The following is a 19693-nucleotide window of genomic DNA, read 5'->3' as shown; positions in this document are numbered from 1 at the left end:
ACTTGCAGGATCCACACACAGCGCCGAGAGCTCGACAGGCCTGCTGAGCCTAGCGACGCTTGCTGACGAATTATTGGACAGTGGCCGTTCTAGCGAGGAGATTAGTGAAAGGTCAAGTGTGGCAGGAACGCTGGCAAGCAGCGTCGCGTCGCATGGGTTGAGAAAATGCCTGTTTTGGGCGAGCTATGGAACGGTGAAACTGCTTTACGGATTACTTAATTTACGCAGGAGCGTTCTCTGCCATGTTGCCAGAACAAAACTTCAACATCAGTGTCCTGCATTGTCGCTGCTATCCGTTTGTGTGCGTGTGTGTGTGTGTAAAGAGGCAGTACAGCCTCCCGGCCCATCCTACTTTTCCCCGAATCAACACAAGAAAAAGAACAGAATCATCAATTTATACAATTCGATAAATGTATCAACATTTTATGTTTTTGCTGGAGTTCTTGTCACACCCCTAACAAATACAGACCAACGGTACCTCAATTACATACAAACAGTCTGACTGACTCTTTCCCCATTCATTGTAATTCTACCGTAATCACGGCAGAGTGAAATGATGGGAAATGAGCCTTCATAACAAAACACAAACTATTGCAACCGGCCTCAAAATCCACAAACAAGAGACTCCTCTCGGTCCCTGGTCACGGCTCATCCCGATCTGACGGTGTTAACAGAGCACAATTAAAGGCCACATAATTACAGTAGGCATTTCAACACAGCCAAACCAGTAATGTTCTCTTCCAGGAATTCCAGGGATGGGTGTGACTGTTCACTAAAAGTAGGCATGGATGTGCCTGGTTCACAAAGCGTTCCCTATAATTACCGGCCCTGACAGCCTCCGGGTTCTGGGTCAGGGTACGGGGGTGCATGACCAGTTGTGCACCATCAAGTGTTAGGATTTTCGTTTTGTTTTTCTGGGCGACCAATAACTGCTTTTAGAATGTCTGCTGTGGGTGAAAACAATACAACTGTTAATACAACTCCCAAAGGACAGGATATCTTTACAGATGTTATCTAGCGTTAATATTTCATTTTACTGATTGCTTACAAGAAGAGTGGGTCTGAACTGCAGTTTCCTCACAGATCATTTAACCACATATGACGTATTTTAGAAGGTGTGACTAGCAGTTTCAAAGCCTGGATTCAAACCAAAAGGATGGACATGCCAACTACGAGTATCTAAAAACAGGGATAGACGCAGCTAAAATACTTCAAGCTGAAGAGGGAAGACGTTTTATGAGAATAACAGATTGTTTTGCATGTTCTACTTTCAATTCATCGCGGCTTGTTATGGTACGCTACAACTGGCTGTCGCGTCCTTTTTACCTTATAAATTCTGGCATCACTCATCTGCGTACCTCCCAGAATAGTCACATTGTAAGATCAAAGAAGGGCTCCACCGATTAGTCCATTAATCGATTGGCAAATATTTTGATAATCGATTAATCGTTTAATTAAAAGTCAGTTTTTTGAAGCAAAAGTTCATCATTATCTGGCTCCCGATTCTCAAATGTGAGGATTTGTTCAGATTTGTATCACTGTACACTGAATATCTTTATGTTTTAGACTGATAGTTGGACAAAACAATTCTTTTGAAGACATAAGAATAAAATAAAATCAAAGAAAAAGTAGTTTAAAATGATCCGTTAGCTCCTTTAGCTGTTTAGCATGCTATCACAGAGAACAGCCAAAAGATACGTCAACAGGCTAGCATTTCATATGCAATTTTCTGTTAAATATATGCAGTTTTACATGCCTATCAAAAGCTTTGTTGTGAATGGAAAGGACACACCCACAAGCGGAAGACGGTAACCTGACAGCCTGTGATGTAGACTTTTTGGTCAAAATGAAGGCAGGTATGTGTTGAGTCAATGTATTGCCTGCATTGGTCCTTAGTGACATCTCGTCAGTAGACGTTAAGGAAAGGGACGCAAGAGCATTTCTCAATCCTTTCCCCAACCGTTATTCCTGGGGGCAACCACGTGGTCCCACGCCAGCTGCATCAATCCCTGAAATGACCAGCGTGTGCAGATCCACTGAGTGAGTGGGTGACTGTAGTCAGCACACAATGGAATGGAGCTAATCATAGCAGAGATTAGACAGACATCAGTGGAAACTAGTTGTCACTGGGCTTCCTTAAGCCCTAAGCACCTGGTCACTCAAGTCAGATTGTCTGCATGACGTGACGTCACTGCTGGAGCTGGGCTTCCCTCGCTGCGATTTACTCCGACCAAAATGCCTCCACCCTCTCCCGTTTCCTTACGTATTGTACACACCACACATTGTCAAACCCTAACCCTGCTGTTCCTTCATGTGGTTGTTCTGCATGTGTATCAGTACGTGCCATGCTACTTATTCTATGTTACGGGACCTCCGTCACTCTTTCAATACCTTTCTCCGCCCTTTTAAGATATTACCTAACCCATCCTTTCATTCCTATTTTGGTAACATCCAATCATCCTGCAAACAGATGTGCGGCCAGTTTTGTTGGTTGACAGTCTGTAATTCAGTTTAATATATATTGTGACTATTGTGTACTACAGTACATACTACAGATGCTGGAAACAGACCAGCAAACCTGGCTGTAAAGTTTTCCTATCGTACCCCCCCCCCCCCCCCCCCCCCCCACACTGTTATTGGCTCTTACTCGTTGCCTCGACTGTTCAGGCATGTCTTTGAGAAACGGTTTCTTCTAACCCAAACAATGATCTTTTCCATAAACTTAACCAAATAGGTTTGTTGCCTTAACCTGAGGAGATTTCTGCCAGAGAAAAGAAAGGTCTCCCGTATATGTTGAATTTCTGTAATCAGTGTATCATGAAAGTAGCTAGCTAACTAGTCAGCCGCTAAAATTGAGTCCACAACTCACTCACTCCCTTTCTGTTATGCGACTCTTCAGCGCACACACACACACACACACACACACACACACACACACACACACACACACACACACACACACACACACACACACACACACACACACACACACACACACACACACACACACACACACACACACACACACACACACGTTTCCGCAAAAAGTGTAATGCGATGTGCTGAGATTTGCTGGAAGACTTTATCAATGCAAACTAAGGTTAAGGGGACATTGTGTCTTAAACACCACTAAGTCCCACCTGGTGCTATATTTTTTAAGGTGGAGAACGATATTCATGTTTGACAGTGAAGAAGAAAAACTACACCAATATATAGGCCAATGTTAGATCTTTAGCTTTATAGCACAAACACACAACTTCAATAGTCCCATATTTGTGACATTTTATTTATTATAAAGCAGGTGTAGGCGCTATACAAACACTGTGAAAGTATGGAGGCACAAACCGGGCCTTTAAAACGAGCCGTCAGCAGTACAACATAAAGACAGTCTCACAGTTTGAATGTGTCCCGCTGTATTTCAGGTTGCCGTGTCTGTGAGTGACGTCAGCTGACAAGAAGTAAAACATGGACCCATGCTGTTGCCTGGCAACGCAATTCTGTTGACACACAGATGGGTGAATGCAGACAGACAGGATGAGGGCGATAAATCATGTAAACATGGTGTAGTGGAAACATAAAATACATACACAAACCCACAAATTAGCACAATATGTCTCATTTTAATACATCTTTTGACAATGACCCCTTATATTTAGTTATCAAAAAAATAGTGCTTACTGCTGGACAAACTATGTATTGGTGACAGCGTTTCTGAACTTGCTTAAAACATACTTATCAGCCAATGTATACATCATATAGATGAATACATGCTGTGAGCTAATATATTGACGCAGCTGTTACATTTCTAAAAGAAATAGTGTTGATTATTTTCTTGCCTGCTGAATAGAAGTGATTAAGCTGTTGAGATGTACAGTGAACCGGAGTACCCGAGAAGGCTTTATGTCAAAACTATAAATCTGCTGCAACATTCATAGTGACGTATTGAACTTTGAGTTTGCACAGATCACTGTTTTTACCTCCAAGTTAACCTGGAAGGAGACGTTTTATGCCCTCTACCGACTCCAGCCAAAAGTTTTGCATTTTTCAACAAACAAAATCACGTGGCAGAACCAGCCTCGACTCGCTCACCCAAAAAAAGCTTCTTTTTTTTTTTTAAGTTACATTTTAGTCATAGAAATAGTTGTTATGGTGGTGGAGGTAAGCAGGTTGCCCCGTGTACTGCTGTGTCTTTTTACCACTAGAAGTGGCATGAGTCCAAAACTTTCAAATCCTACACAAAGAGGCCTAAACTTCAGAACTTTGTTGCCACGCTTGCTTTGCATCTTGACTGGCAACGTCGCCGTAAACTGACTAAACACTTTGAAAATAAAAGAGCAAACACCGACATGTACAGTAAATTGATGTTGCAACAACCCCGTGGACGATCCCTCTAGTTTAATGTGTAATCCCTTTGGCCAGGGGTTAACAAAAGACAAAAAAAAAATCCTTCCAGTAAATCCCTGAAGACCTACTTTGTACTTTAATGATGTGCTTTCATCATCTCAGACCAAACAAAGCACCGGAAAAACATCCCCCATGCTGTTCAATGAGAGAGCGTGTGTGCGGGTTCTGTGTGTTTGAGAAAGAGAGTGAGCATGCACGGACATGGCTCTTCTTTAGAAGAAGCCCATGAGTTATGAACGAGACAAAACACCCAAACCAGATTCCCCAAATAACAAATGAGGGAAGTAAACATGGGAGAATGTAGCCCCCCCCCCCATGGCTACAAAAAAACACTCCAAAAAACTCCACTTTCCCAGGGAAGGAAAACAGGCTTTGAACCGTCTTTTCCTTGTAACAGTTTTATGAATGAGTTCCGGCTGAAAGAAGGCCCTTTATAGTAACTCAATGAAAACACTTTCCCCTTCCGTCATTTATTGATCCGGTGAATGACCGGGGTCTGGAAATAAAATGCCTCCGGATACAACGATGCCTCTCATGCCAGCACAGCAGAAGGCCTGTGAGCCAGGCACACACTCAAAGCAACAGATCCCGGATAAGATTACTGACGCTTGATACGGGGCGTTATCAGCAGAAACATCAGAGTTTGGTCTTCTATTGTGTTTGCCGACACAAACAGACTTGATTCTAGCAGCATCATGCTTTAACACACCGGATTGTAAAGCATGCGGCTGAGCGGAATGAGTACTGTTCGGTCGGCCAGCTCACCCACTCGAGCCATCGGCCTTCCTCCTTTTAATGAAGCCTGGTTTTAGCATCACCAGACTCCTCCAATAAAATGCCCAATAAATAGCACAACAATGCGGCCTCTGCAGCGGGAGCAGTGGTGCTCATGTTGTTTCAGATCAATGCCGTTGTAAAAGGCAGCGGCGGCAGCAAATGATTTGCCTGTTTGCCCCGGCCGACGCTCTCCCTCAGGAACCCCCCCTGGTTGGCTGCTTATTGTAGCGGGGTCGATCTCTTCTTCTATTTTTAGTCCGCTCAAACCGACTGAACAAAACACGTCGACGCGTTGGGATAGGACGATGCCAACTGAGCACAAACACACCAGCCGGGCACAAAAGTGTCTCATCTGTCCAGTTAGTTAGGACGAGCTGCAACCATGAGGTCCAGAGTGGTGAAGTCATTATTCATGTTCTGGGTTCTGGGTTAAAGCGGGCTAGTGGGCTGTGATGGCGTTTCGTAGTCTCATTTAGCCACTTGTTAGCAACCGCCTTTTTTCAAAACACGTAAAAGCTTCAAACTTTTTACAAGGATTTGACAAAGACGGCCAATTCGTATTTTAAATACTTTAGACAGCGGAGGACTTAAAAGCTACATTTGAATTGTGTATTTTGCAGCTGAACCAATTTCTAACAGGATTTTCAACCTTTGGTTCTTTATAATGCATTTAATTTTTTTTTAACAGGGCTTGTATGAAGGCAGTAAAGTAGTCTATGTATTTGAGTTTACGGTTCGTGGGCTCAAGCACCATCTGCGGAGGCTCGCACCGCGCTGCCACGCGAGTATAAACTAAACTTAACTCATTTCTGGGTATTAGGACCCCAGCACTAGTACTTGCAGTAGTGTTGAGAGTAGGATTAGTAGCTGCAGTGGAAGGCCAAGCAGTATCACAAGTAACTGTGGCAATCTCCCTGGGAGAAGCAGCAGTAGTAGTAATAATAGTAGCTAGCAGCAGCAGCAGCAGCAGATGGCGTAGCAGTTGAGGCCGTAGTAAGAGAAACAGTAGAAGCAGCAGATGTTGCACTAGCACTGGTAATAGAAGTATTACTACTAGCCAAGGCATTCAGTTGTTGGCGATTTAAAAAACAATATCCAAATCTATTTCCTGTCCCTCACAGCACCGGCCCTCTGAAAAACAACATGTTTTGGTCTAGTCTCGACAGAGTGGAGACAGAAAGATGGCCCTGTACTCTCTGAGCAGAGCTGTTACACTTCACCTTCTTACCACAGACTTGTTTATACAGACAACATGTCTTCCTGTCAATACTATCATATCAGAACAGTCCGATAACATCATGCACAATGTAAATACACTGATGAACTTTTACCTCCAAGTTCTAGTTGCGCGTAATGTTGACGATGTCGGAATTGCAGCTTATTCGAGGAAGACACAAATGGTCACATGAGTGAGCAATTTAGATTGTGTTGTCGAAGCAAAGCAGCTGCCTGGATGTCGTTAAGTTGTTGCCGCGGCGGCGGGAAAGAGGACGGCGGGAAAGAGGAAGGACAGTGGGAAAGAGGCAGGACGGCGGGATAGAGGCAGGACGGCGGGAAAGTGGCAGGATGGCGGGAAAGAGGCAGGACAGCGGGAAAGAGGCAGGACGGCGGGAAAGAGGAAGGACGGCGGGATAGAGGAAGGACGGTGGGAAAGAGGCAGGACGGCGGGATAGAGGAAGGACGGCGGGATAGAGGAAGGACGGCAAGAAAGAGGCAGGACGGCGGGATAGAGAAAGGACGGCGGGAAAGAGGCAGGACGGCGGGATAGAGGAAGGACGGCGGGATAGAGGAAGGACGGCGGGAAAGAGGCAGGACGGCGGGATAGAGGAAGGACGGCGGGATAGAGGAAGGACGGCGGGAAAGAGGCAGGACGGCGAGATAGAGGAAGGACGGCGGGAAAGAGGAAGGACGGCGGGATAGAGGAAGGACGGCGGGATAGAGGAAGGACGGCGGGAAAGAGGAAGGACGGCGGGATAGAGGAAGGACGGCGGGATAGAGGAAGGACGGCGGGATAGAGGAAGGACGGCGGGATAGAGGAAGGACGGCGGGAAAGAGGAAGGACGGCGGGATAGAGGAAGGACGGCGGGATAGAGGAAGGACGGCGGGATAGAGGAAGGACGGCGGGAAAGAGGAAGGACGGCGGGATAGAGGAAGGACGGCGAGATAGAGGAAGGACGGCGGGATAGAGGAAGAACGGCGGGAAAGAGGCAGGACGGCGAGATAGAGGAAGGACGGCGGGAAAGAGGAAGGACGGCGGGATAGAGGAAGGACGGCGGGATAAAGGAAGGACGGCGGGAAAGAGGCAGGACGGCGGGATAGAGGAAGGACGGCGGGATAGAGGAAGGACGGCGGGAAAGAGGAAGGACGGCGGGATAGAGGAAGGACGGCGGGAAAGAGGAAGGACGGCGGGATAGAGGAAGGACGGCGGGATAGAGGAAGGACGGCGGGAAAGAGGCAGGACGGCGGGATAGAGGAAGGACGGCGGGAAAGAGGAAGGACGGCGGGAAAGGCAGGACGGCGGGATAGAGGAAGGACGGCGGGAAAGAGGCAGGACGGCGGGAAAGAGGAAGGACGGCGGGATAGAGGAAGGACGGCGGGAAAGAGGAAGGACGGCGGGAAAGAGGAAGGACGGCGGGAAAGAGGAAGGACGGCGGGAAAGAGGCAGGACGGCGGGATAGAGGAAGGACGGCGGGAAGGACGGCGGGAAAGAGGCAGGACGGCGGGATAGAGGAAGTACGGCGGGATAGAGGAAGGACGGCGGGAAAGAGGAAGGACGGCGGGATAGAGGAAGGACGGCGGGAAAGAGGCAGGACGGCGGGATAGAGGAAGGTCGGCGGGAAAGAGGCAGGACGGCGGGATAGAGGAAGGACGGCGGGAAAGAGGAAGGACGGCGGGAAAGAGGCAGGACGGCGGGATAGAGGAAGGACGGCGGGAAAGAGGCAGGACGGCGGGAAAGAGGAAGGACGGCGGGATAGAGGAAGGACGGCGGGAAAGAGGAAGGACGGCGGGAAAGAGGAAGGACGGCGGGAAAGAGGAAGGACGGCGGGATAGAGGAAGGACGGCGAGATAGAGGAAGGACGGCGGGAAAGAGGCAGGACGGCGGGATAGAGGAAGGACGGCGGGAAAGAGGAAGGACGGCGGGAAAGAGGAAGGACGGCGGGAAAGAGGAAGGACGGCGGGAAAGAGGAAGGACGGCGGGAAAGAGGAAGGACGGCGGGATAAAGGAAGGACGGCGGGAAGGACGGCGGGAAAGAGGCAGGACGGCGGGATAGAGGAAGTACGGCGGGATAGAGGAAGGACGGCGGGAAAGAGGCAGGACGGCGGGAAAGAGGAAGGACGGCGGGATAGAGGAAGGACGGCGGGAAAGAGGAAGGACGGCGGGAAAGAGGAAGGACGGCGGGAAAGAGGAAGGACGGCGGGATAGAGGAAGGACGGCGAGATAGAGGAAGGACGGCGGGAAAGAGGCAGGACGGCGGGATAGAGGAAGGACGGCGGGAAAGAGGAAGGACGGCGGGAAAGAGGAAGGACGGCGGGAAAGAGGAAGGACGGCGGGAAAGAGGAAGGACGGCGGGATAGAGGAAGGACGGCGGGAAGGACGGCGGGAAAGAGGCAGGACGGCGGGATAGAGGAAGTACGGCGGGATAGAGGAAGGACGGCGGGATAGAGGAAGGACGGCGGGAAAGAGGCAGGAAGGCGGGATAGAGGAAGGTCGGCGGGAAAGAGGCAGGACGGCGGGATAGAGGAAGGACGGCGGGAAAGAGGAAGGACGGCGGGATAGAGGAAGGACGGCGGGAAAGAGGAAGGACGGCGGGATAGAGGAAGGACGGCGGGATAGAGGAAGGACGGCGGGATAGAGGAAGGACGGCGGGATAGAGGAAGGACGGCGGGAAAGAGGCAGGACGGCGGGATAGAGGAAGGACGGCGGGAAAGAGGCAGGACGGCGGGATAGAGGAAGGACGGCGGGAAAGAGGAAGGACGGCGGGAAAGAGGAAGGACGGCGGGAAAGAGGCAGGACGGCGGGATAGAGGAAGGACGGCGGGAAAGAGGCAGGTCGGCGGGATAGAGGAAGGACGGCGGGAAAGAGGAAGGACGGGTGGCCTACTCGCATGTGAAGACACAACCTTAGATAGGGCTTACGCTCAGTGGTGGAATGCAACTAGGTACGTTTACTCGAGTGCTGCTACTGACGTACAATTTTGAGGTACACAAGTATTTTAATTTGATGCAACTATTCTAACATTTCTAAGGGCAATTATTGTACTTTACATTTGTGTAGCTGCTGTAGTAACTAGTGGGCCATCAGGCATAATGAGCATATTTTTATGCTAATACCTTTACCTAAGTATGTTTGTGAATGCAGGACATTAACATGTAACTAATAGTAATTAGTAATTCTACAGTGTTTTTTGCTGCTTTTACAAATAGAAGAAGAGAAGGTCCAGAGTAGGGCTGCACGATTATGGCCAAAATCCTAATCACGATTATTTTGATCAGTATTGAAATCACGATTATTCATTAATTTTAGGGACATCTTTTTATTGCACTTTTACGTTTAAATGAACAAGAACACTGCTTCCACTTCCATTGTTGTGCTACATTCTGGCTAATGTACACACCTATCACAGTGCATCTCGTAGAAGGAAAATATAAATAAAATAGTATCAACACCTTTTACCCAAAATTAAATCAACAGAGCACTGCCTTCACTTCCATGTTGTGCTACATTCCAGCTAATGTACACGTCTTTGCATCAAAACAAAACTTATACGGTTCTTATTCACCTGAAGAACCGTGTCTTGCTCCTGACATTTGATTTACTTTCACACGACACCCGTGACCGTCAGCTCTCTGTTCTGTTGTCTCTCTACTCTTCTACTGATACCGGAGTCGACTGCAGACAGAACTTGTTTTGAGGCTGCCGCTGCAGGGTGCGCGCATGACACCTCCCATCTCGTTCTCCCCCTGGTGGTTGGCTGACTGTTAGTTGAGGAAGCGTTTGATTTCATATGTAGCAGAGCATTTTAAACGTCCATATCGCAGACGATCATGCTCATTTAATTAATTGTGGCAGCCAAAATCGTGATCGCGATTAAAATTCGATTAATTGTGCAGCCCTAGTCCAGAGTTGATTGTGGACTCTCTCTCTAGTGTTTTCTTGCTGATGTGAGAAATGATAAATGGCACAGAGCTCTGCTCCTCCACCCCGACACCCCCTCCATCCACCCAACACGTCTTCCTCCAACGTACTCCCCCCCCCCCCCCCTTGGGATTTGTGCTGGACGACAGTGACAGCGTGTGTCTATACGCGTGCGCACATGCAAGCCATCCAGGACCAGTCTATGTCACAAGACCGAAAACATCAACATGCTGAGTCTGCAGCAGGGCACCAGACACACACACACACACATTCAGTCAGCCAAAACACGTTGTCTGAAACGAGTCATCTGAAACGCTGCAGTCGTAAACACAAAATGAAAAAGGTCGGCTTCAAACCCATCGTGCCCTGGAGTGGTTTGATTAAACTCTAGACGCTTTGATTCGGTTTTTGTGGGCAGATCTGGATTGAACTTGCATGGAACCAACACAAAACACCTAAATAACACCTGAGTATGTGAGTAAACAGAGGTTGTCGTCTGACAGCAAGTAGTTGCTCACATTCAGAAAACCTCGCTCGACGGAGACATGGACCGAGAGCTAAATCGCAGACTCCACCGATACCTCCGTTTAGCACTTTCTTCATCTTTCCTCAACCTGAATAAACAACCGAGATATATTACAGCAAAGATCTGCAAGACAAGTCGATCATGCATAGCAACAGGACCCCCCCCCCCCTGCCTTCCCGAAACACAACAGCAAGAGCAGTTAAAGCGACAGGTAGCAGGCCACAGCTGTAGCTACGGAGCCGTTCATTACACTCCCAAAATCACAACCACGCAAATCAGGCCAAAGGCTCGACTGTGTGCGCGATCAATTAGCAATTAAAATGCCCCGGCAATCACACGTGTGTGTTTGTGTGTGTGTCAGCCGGTGTTACCTTTCTGGCAGTAATTGGAATTCCAGCAGCGGTAGTTGTAGTTGTTGTTGAACATGGTCTTCCTGCACTGGGGGTTGTTCTCCATGATGCCCGGGCAGACGTCGCTGCACTCTTTGGACTGCTTGTTCCCGGCGATGTAATTGTTGAACTCGGCATCCAGGATGAGCGACCAGTCGATGGAGTCCAGGTAGCAGAGCTCAGGGTTCTTCTCGATGCGGATGGCGCCGCGGGTGATGTTCCTCAGGTTGTACAGGCCGATGTCCTTCAGGCTGGTCATCTCGAAGACGACCAGCGCATAGTTGTAGAAGAGGTTCCGCCCGCGTATGACGGCGAGGTTGGGGAAGAGCGTGCTCAGGCTGTCCAGGCCAGACACGCGGAATAGCAGCAGGTAGTCGGTGATCATGGTCAGCTTGGGGAAGCTGAGCGAGCGGAAGACGTCCTGGTGGACGTTGTTGTTGTTCTTGTCGCCGATGAGGAGGATCTGCAGGTAGCCCTCCACCACCGTGCAGTTCTCCAGGCGCCTGAATTCGCTGATGTCATTCCCGATGTCGATGCTGGGACCGCAGACTGCAGGGGGGAGACAAAAAGCAGAGGATGAACGGGGCCGCAATCCATCAAACTCAACAGTGACGTAAACCTCATTTGCTCTATTATTATTAATTTCTTTGCTTTCATTTGAGGCTCTCCACCGGGATCAAAACAGTTTCATCATCACAATATAAAGTCTTGGCTACATCAAAGGCAAAACAATTACCCGAGAACATATTCTTTCAAATTATCTGGATATTTCATCATTTATTTACACACTCTATGCAATAAAAGGCTGTTAAACAGAGCAATTAACAAAACAATGTTCTCAAATTTCTGAACTGGTGATATTTATGAAGAGATGCTTGTTTGTGCATTTTCTAAATATTGACGGTACACTTGAGCTGCGCGGTTGTTGACACAACATGTTTGCCTGGCAGTTCTCATTCTCAATGCCATCTTAACATAGCGTGACAAAGTAAATACGCGAGTCAGGTTCTATTCAAGCTCAGGTAAACAGCGCAATCAAGTTTACATTGTTGTTGCTTTTGTGTCCACTTTGTATGACCCCGGTTTTTGGCTTCACGCCGCTCCGCTTTTGTCGAGCTTTGATAGCACAATGACATCAAAAGGCATACAAACTATTCCACTATCAAAGACATCCATTGAGAGAAATGTACACACTCTAGTTTGTTCAAATACAGTATACACAACAACTTGTTGAACGAAGGATAATCTGAATCCCAGCGGCGTTTCGCAAGTAAATCATGAAACAAGAGTCCACACCCGGGGAAACAACTCAGTGGTGCTTTGTGCTACAAACCACGTCAGTCACTACACTAAAATTGGCATTATATGTACCACGTTCACCATCTTTTTAGCTTGTTAGCATGCAAATATTCGCATATTAGCACTAAACCAGCTGGAGTACAGCAGAGGGGAATGTCATTAGTTTTGCAGTTTATTTTTTAGGTATACAGGACTGTCTCAGAAAATTAGAATATTGTGATAAAGTTCTTTATTTTGTGTAATGCAATTAAAAAAACAAAAATGTCATGCATTCTGGATTCATTACAAATCAACTGAAATATTGCAAGCCTTTTATTCTTTTAATATTGCTGATTATGGCTTACAGCTTAAGAAAACTCAAATATCCTATCTCTAAATATTAGAATATCATGAAAAAGTATACTAGTAGGGTATTCAACTAATCACTTGAATCGTCTAATTAACTCGAAACACCTGCAAGGGTTTCCTGAGCCTTGAAAAACACTCAGCTTGGTTCAGTAAACTAAATGACACGTATGGGGATTATCACAATATTCTAATTTTCTGAGACAGTCCTGTATAAGAAGTGGACGTAGTCACAGTGACGTCCCCCATTGGCTTGCGGACGGACGTTTTTGCCTGTCGCCATTTTTGATTTTGGCTGTCACCATCTTGGTTTTTGAAACAAGAAGTGACACGATAGGGTGGAGTTAAGTACACCCGAACGCTAAATAAGACCTTTTTAGGTGGTCAAAAAGTTACAATTAACTTTGATGAACCGAAAACCCGATGTGAAAGGGTTAAAGTTGCAAGACGAAGCACCGACATCTCCCAGACCGAATAACGCCGTGGTAGCAACTGCAAAGTGGCCACGCCCTGAAGCGTACCCTGCTTTATGGTCTATTTTACTCTAAATGGTACCGTAATTCCCTAACTGGACATCATGCTGTATTGAAAAAGACTTAAACTAGTTATTGAGAACATAAACTAACCCTAAATTTCACGACGACCTATCCAGTAGTTAGAAAGCCATTTCACTCAGATGTCAACCACGTGTTTGCCATTGAGGAAAAGTCAGAGGATCACTAATGTCCGTAGCATTTATCCTCTGGGGGCCATGAATGTCCGTGAAAGATGGAAATCTATCCGATAGTTGTTTTGATATATCAGTCTGGACTAAAGCTGTGGACCAACCAATAGACCGGCTTTACCATCCTTAGAACCACGCCGCCCACATGGTGCATTGTGGAGCCCCCTCCTGGAAATGTATCCGCCTGTAGCAGACTATATGCACACACTGTGATCTAGTGAATTGATTAATTTACTGCAGAAGTGAATATGTCTGGGCTTTTGATCAAAGGACGGACAACAAAGGACAGTTGTCTGCTCTTTGATGTGAACAAATTGTAAAAACATGTATTTATGCAATTTCATGTTCAGGGTAAAATAGATTTGTTTACATTTGTTTTTAGCCACATGAGCAGTACTTTGTTATTTAGTGAGACGGCCAAGATTCTATTTAGACGAAGAAATACTTTGAAACAAAAGAAGAACAAAGCAAAGAATAAAAAAAAGAAGGTACTGCTCTGAATCCGAACCCGCATTAGGAAACGTTTGGTAGGGCACGTCGGTGATGATAGATGTGAGAGTGTTTGTCTTTCCCACTTGTACTGCCACCTGTGTGCTGTGCTCTAAACAATACTTGGCCTGAAGCCCCAGCAGCACCCACAGAAACATGGAGGCCATTATCGCACATCACTGTGAGGATTCAGACTTCAAAAGCTGGTGGGAAGTGAGTCATGGAAAACTCACGCCGAGCAGCTCACAGGTAGTCACACCACTACGTTAATGCTGGTCTATAAAGTTTTACTGCATGAAGGTGACGCAGAGAGGTTTGGGAGAAACAATGCATGACAAGAAAACAATTCATTGCTTTCTTAATTACTACATTTTTTAAATTAAACATTAGGGTTTGTGTTGCAGGTTTAATTAGTGTAAATATATACATCTTTTTTTCCTTAAGGCAAAACCTGGAGCTAGAGCAATGGGCCAACGGCTATACAAGTTCCCACAATAGATGTCACACAGCAGGGCTGTCGCATCACTTTATAATCGAAGAAAATAAGTTTCAGGGATCCCTGCAAGGAAGAGGTATTTTTGTAGGCCAACCCTGAAAGTTAACACCAAAAAGCCAAGGTTTTTTTTTCCCTAATTTCCGGGTTTTAGGACTCAATCCTGCAACATTCTTTTTTTTATAAAAAGTAGACGATCAAGTATGCTTTATGCATTCCTATTTAAGCAAAGCTGCAGTATGTAGGATTTGGCTACATCTAGCAGTGTGGTTGCAGAGTGCAACCAACTGAACCTTCTCCCGAGTGCCAAGCGGGTAGAACTACGGTGGCCAACGTGGATGCTCCTATCTAAAGCCAATGTTTGGTTTGTCCATCCTGGGCTACTGTAGAAATAACAAGGGCTCATTCTAAGCAACTATTCTTATTTTCAGGTGATTATCTACTAAAAAAAAAAATGCACTTTTCTGCCGATAGATCCCCCTAAATGCGACACACTGGTCCTTACAAAGAGCAGAACGACAAGTCAAACAGTACCGTTCAAACTGATGTGAAGACCAGGAAAGGTCTCAATGCAGAATACTATAAAACAGTATTGCTGATACCAAAATCTGTAGTTCCCCAAAGCATATGTGCCGTTTCTTCAGAAACTACACTGTTACTGAAGTGGAATAATGTTTAATTTCCAAAAGAACACTCTGAACCTTTCTGCTGGCAATGAACGCGTTTTCCTAAACCACTTAACGCGGTTTGAAGCACAACATGACATATCACGGTATTGAAAACAGGTCTATAACTTACCAGCTACACACACCTATCACCATTTTATATTCGATTTTAGCTTTAACAATCAGTAGTAATTTATTACTGGATCAGAACACAAGGTATACAGTAGTTAGTACACTTTCAAATTAAAACTCCTTACTGTCAGCGCTACATTTTAGCCCTGGTTTGCTTAGAGATCTGAAAACCCAAAGAGCAAAGACAAAGTGGCATCCTTACATTACACATATCATCCAGTTCAATGCCACCTCAAACATCTGCCGCTTTGCTCCAACCGCTACGCTTCCAAGAACATATATGTAAACACCTACAGCAGCAACAAAAAAAGGGCAAAAAGACGCAGATCTCTTCACTGAAGAAATACAAAAAGAAGTTGGGACCGTTTGTGTAAAAAAAAATATATATATATTTCACCCCAGTGTTCAAACTTTCCTACGGTCGACCTCTTTCAAACATCGCTTGTGACATGAGTTTCAGAGCTGTGGCTTGTGCCAAAGCTCGGCTCAATCGTGATAAAGCCGTACCGCCTTTCTTTGCATTCAGCTTTTTAATTGGGGATAATTCGGTTCTCGCATAAAAAACAGAGAGCTGTCGGCATTTTTGACCAAAACTGCTGAGAGCGTTGAGTCTTCTTCAGCCTCTGGTGAGCCGTTATGAAATGCCTCTGGTGTGATTCAAGGCAGGCAGGCCGTGTGCTGGTATGCCCTTTATGTCTTTCGCTATAATCTACTTGTCAGTGCACACTGTCAGCAGCCTTCAGCGAGCTGCATACCTGATAATACAATCCCAAACACCCGGGCCTGTGAGACGACGATGCGCCGACTGGCGGCATCACGTCACCGTGGCCGGGGGACGCTGGCCAACGCCAGCATGCTGCCCCCCCCTTTCATGGGATACTGCTCCTAGACCACGCTCGTGCGTCTGATCAAAAGTTTACACCTTGCGCTCAGTGAGAATACTGCTGGCAGGTGTAGCGGCTTAATAACTCCCCCTCTCCTCTCACACTGACACATTTCTAAACAGCTGAGTACACAGGCCTATCTCTGCAGCTTTCGATGAGCCTCCAGATCACATATTTGCTTTTCCTCCCCCAACTGGCTGCAGCACCGAGACAATCAGAGGAAATCCACGAGAAATCCAATAAGGCCGAAAAAATAGGAAGCAATTCGCCCCTCTGAGCTGGCGCTTCATACACTGCCACTAGTATTGAGGGGGGGGGGGAGCAAATACAGAAATACATTTCCACATGAGAGGCAAGGTGAGAAGAAAAAGAAATCCCCCATGACAGATAAAACTCGCTTGGTTCCTCTGAAAAAGGGCTCGTCTGCAGCAACGGAGCTGACCCCGGTTTACCCGGACCCTTTAGTCCCAGCTGATACAGCAAACCAGCGGGAATGCTTGAGCCACACAAGGAACCGTTAGACACACACACACAGACACACACAGACACACACACACACACACACACACACACACACACACACACACACACACACACACACACACACACACACACACACACACACACACACACACACACACACACACACACACACACACACACACAAAGTTTGGGAGATCTGCTCTTTCCCAGGTTTGTCCTGTAACCACTGGGGGGGGAGACGACGACAGTAAACCCCATGACACACAGTTCACAAGCTCCTCACTCTTTCCAATCAACAGAACTTAGTCTGTGTTGCGTGCAAGTGTGCCTCGGCTTGTTCTATTTTAAAACCCAGACCCTGGTTCAACCCCCTCCACCCTTAACATTCACCCCTCCCTGACATATCACGATAAATGGGATGAATCAGGGAAGCCTAGTTTACGGTTTAACTGGAAACGTGGGAAAAAAATTCTGATCTCAAAATAAGAAGACATTTTGATGTAGAAGCTTTAAATTTGTTGGATTTGAGGGTTTACATGCTGAGAAGAAGTTGTGAGCTACAATAAAAGACCACCTCAAAGCAAAGTTTCAGTCAAAGAAGTACTGAAGGTCTACTTCAACGGATTATTGCGTAGCTAAAATCTCTGACCTCGGCCTTGTGGTTAACATCATTTGGCTGATGGGAGGATGTTGCAGCATCATGGAATTCATGGGAATATTTCCACGGTCAAGGTGTCCCCGAGTTGGTTTAGTAAAGTAGAGTAAAAGACTGGGAGTATTAAGTTATTAGTATTAAATTAAAACCCTTTTGGAAAGAACACCTACACACAAAATAATGCCCCAAACTATCAGTATATATTATATATATATATACACACACATATTTTTATATATAAATAAAACTTGACTGATTTTGTCGGTTGGCTGAGTCATGGTAATGTTACAATATTACAACCAGACTTCCTACAGTCTATATCACAGAATAAATACACGTCTTTGCACATATATTAAAATGCTTTTTTCCACTAGAATCAAACTATAGTTACATGCGCATATAGTATTATACTATGTAAACACGAACTGTTCCTGCAGTAGACTTAATGCTAATTAAAATCTCTTATTAACCCATAGTCGCGTCACTACATTGTGATGTAAAGCATTATTTCTTCTCTATCTACAGTACTCATCTTTCTAAATGTGTTTCACCATAAATGCCGAAATGTAAGAGACAGCAATGTTTTCTGTACAATTTATATTTACAATGTTGGACTATAAATACGGTGTATACTCCCGTAACGAAAGCTAACCTTACTTCCCCATATTTGAGCAGCAACGGGGCATGGAAAGAGCAACGTTTCCCCGTGTGTGTGTGTGGGGGTGTGTGTGTGTGTGCGTGTGAGTGTAGTAGCATTACTTACTCTCTGCGGTGGCGGGCCGGAGGCAGGACGACAGACCCAGCATCAGACCCCAAAACAAGGTCACGCGGCTCCTTTCCGTTCGAGACCTCATTCCTGGATGAGTAGATCCTTCCAAATCCTGCAAATAAATATGTTGAGGGGGAGGAAACGTGGGCAAAACCGGCTCAGAATTATTAAAACGCTTCTTATTTAAAAAAAAATCTCCAGCCAGTACCTTTGTAGCAGTTAGCCGGCTAATGGAGCTAATAGCTACTACCAACAGGCTAGCGGGTTAGCCTCCTCACGTCTCCTAACGGGTAGTCCAAAATCACCGATTTAATCCTCTGACTATAAAATACGTATTCATAGTTCGTTTTTTATTCCCGCCCAAAACAACACCGCACTGTGTACAGTGAACCCAATGCAGTTAAACGGGCGGCGGGGATTCCTCTGTAATCCGCATCTCCACGCTCTATATCTGCAGGAAAACCGTTCAACGTCCCGCTGCTGGATGATTCCTCGGGAGGCAGAAAACGAGTCAAACCCGTCTCCCCTAAAATTGGGATGGAAAGAGACCGTCTATGGCGTACAGTAACATGTTACATTGATGCGCCAGCCTCCTTGTGTGAACGACACGACGTATCTTTCGAAATATCCAGGATACAATCTAGTTTCAGACCGCAGCCTCCTTCTCCTCCTCCTCAGCCGCTCATCATGCACACACGCACCGCGTTGTTGTGGTCGGAGTAATTCACCTTCATATCAGCGGGAAAATGGATCATTTGACTTTACTGCTCGGGTGAGGTACTGTGGTTATACGATGCCCTCCGTCGATAGATAGCTGCGTGGGTAGCGTCCTGAGACAGATTAATGTACAGGTACATACACAGTCTCCTTCGACCAGCCTGCAGTCTGTCGTGTTCGCTGTAAACACAGAGCTCTGCGCAGAGATCGTCTCTGTTGCTAAAGATGAATCACTCCTTCCAGTCTGTGGAGGTGGGCGTCGCTCTTACTGCAGTTTGGCGACTGTAGGAGCGCAGTTACCATAGTGACTGGTCTGGTACTCACAAGAAGTCAGTTTTTACCTTTGTGTCTTTTAACGATATTAATATCGATATTAACTAGAGGACGCCACATGGCATTGCTTTTCATTATCATTTGCACATTTCCACAAGGACCACTGCACTACACCAACTTTCCATGTACATTCACACCAGACAACGAGGCGGTATTTATAATGTAGACCGTTACTAATCTACGAGTAGCCCAACAAACATACTTTTTCCTATTCGCCGAATGCGTTAATTTTCGCGCTGCTTCTTAAAAGTCCACCTCGCCGTGACAGATCGAAAAGGTGCACAGAGTGAGACTTCAGACTTTATCTTCTCCTCTCTGGTCGCCGCCGTAGCGACTCCGTTTACGACGCGGCGCGAAGGAAATCCGGGATGTAGATCCAGGATCGGGGTTGTTTTGCTGCTCACAAACACGCAGCAGCGGAGGGCTGCCTATACAAAGATCGTGTCTGTCTGCGCCACCTGTAATTACACTC

The 19693-nt window shown here is 46.5% G+C and overlaps 1 protein-coding gene across 1 annotated transcript in view; it reads right to left on the bottom strand.

Moving 5' to 3' along the window:
• The window catches only part of LOC306709624 (insulin-like growth factor 1 receptor), a 39873-nt gene extending 21263 nt beyond the window's left edge, over window positions 1-18610 (bottom strand). The window contains exons 1-2 of the mRNA XM_079177848.1: window positions 18166-18610; window positions 11216-11782 (exon numbers count right to left, since the gene is read on the bottom strand). Coding sequence (XP_079033974.1) covers window positions 11216-11782; window positions 18166-18256 — 658 coding nt within the window. The 5' untranslated portion in view covers window positions 18257-18610. The remainder of the gene's footprint in view (window positions 1-11215; window positions 11783-18165) is intronic.
• Between the last annotated feature and the right edge of the window lie 1083 nt (window positions 18611-19693).

The sequence above is a fragment of the Pholis gunnellus genome (assembly GCF_910591455.1).
Source record: "Pholis gunnellus genome assembly, chromosome: 1".
Classification (NCBI taxonomy): domain Eukaryota; kingdom Metazoa; phylum Chordata; class Actinopteri; order Perciformes; family Pholidae; genus Pholis; species Pholis gunnellus.
This window is presented reverse-complemented; position numbering and strand designations above follow the sequence as displayed.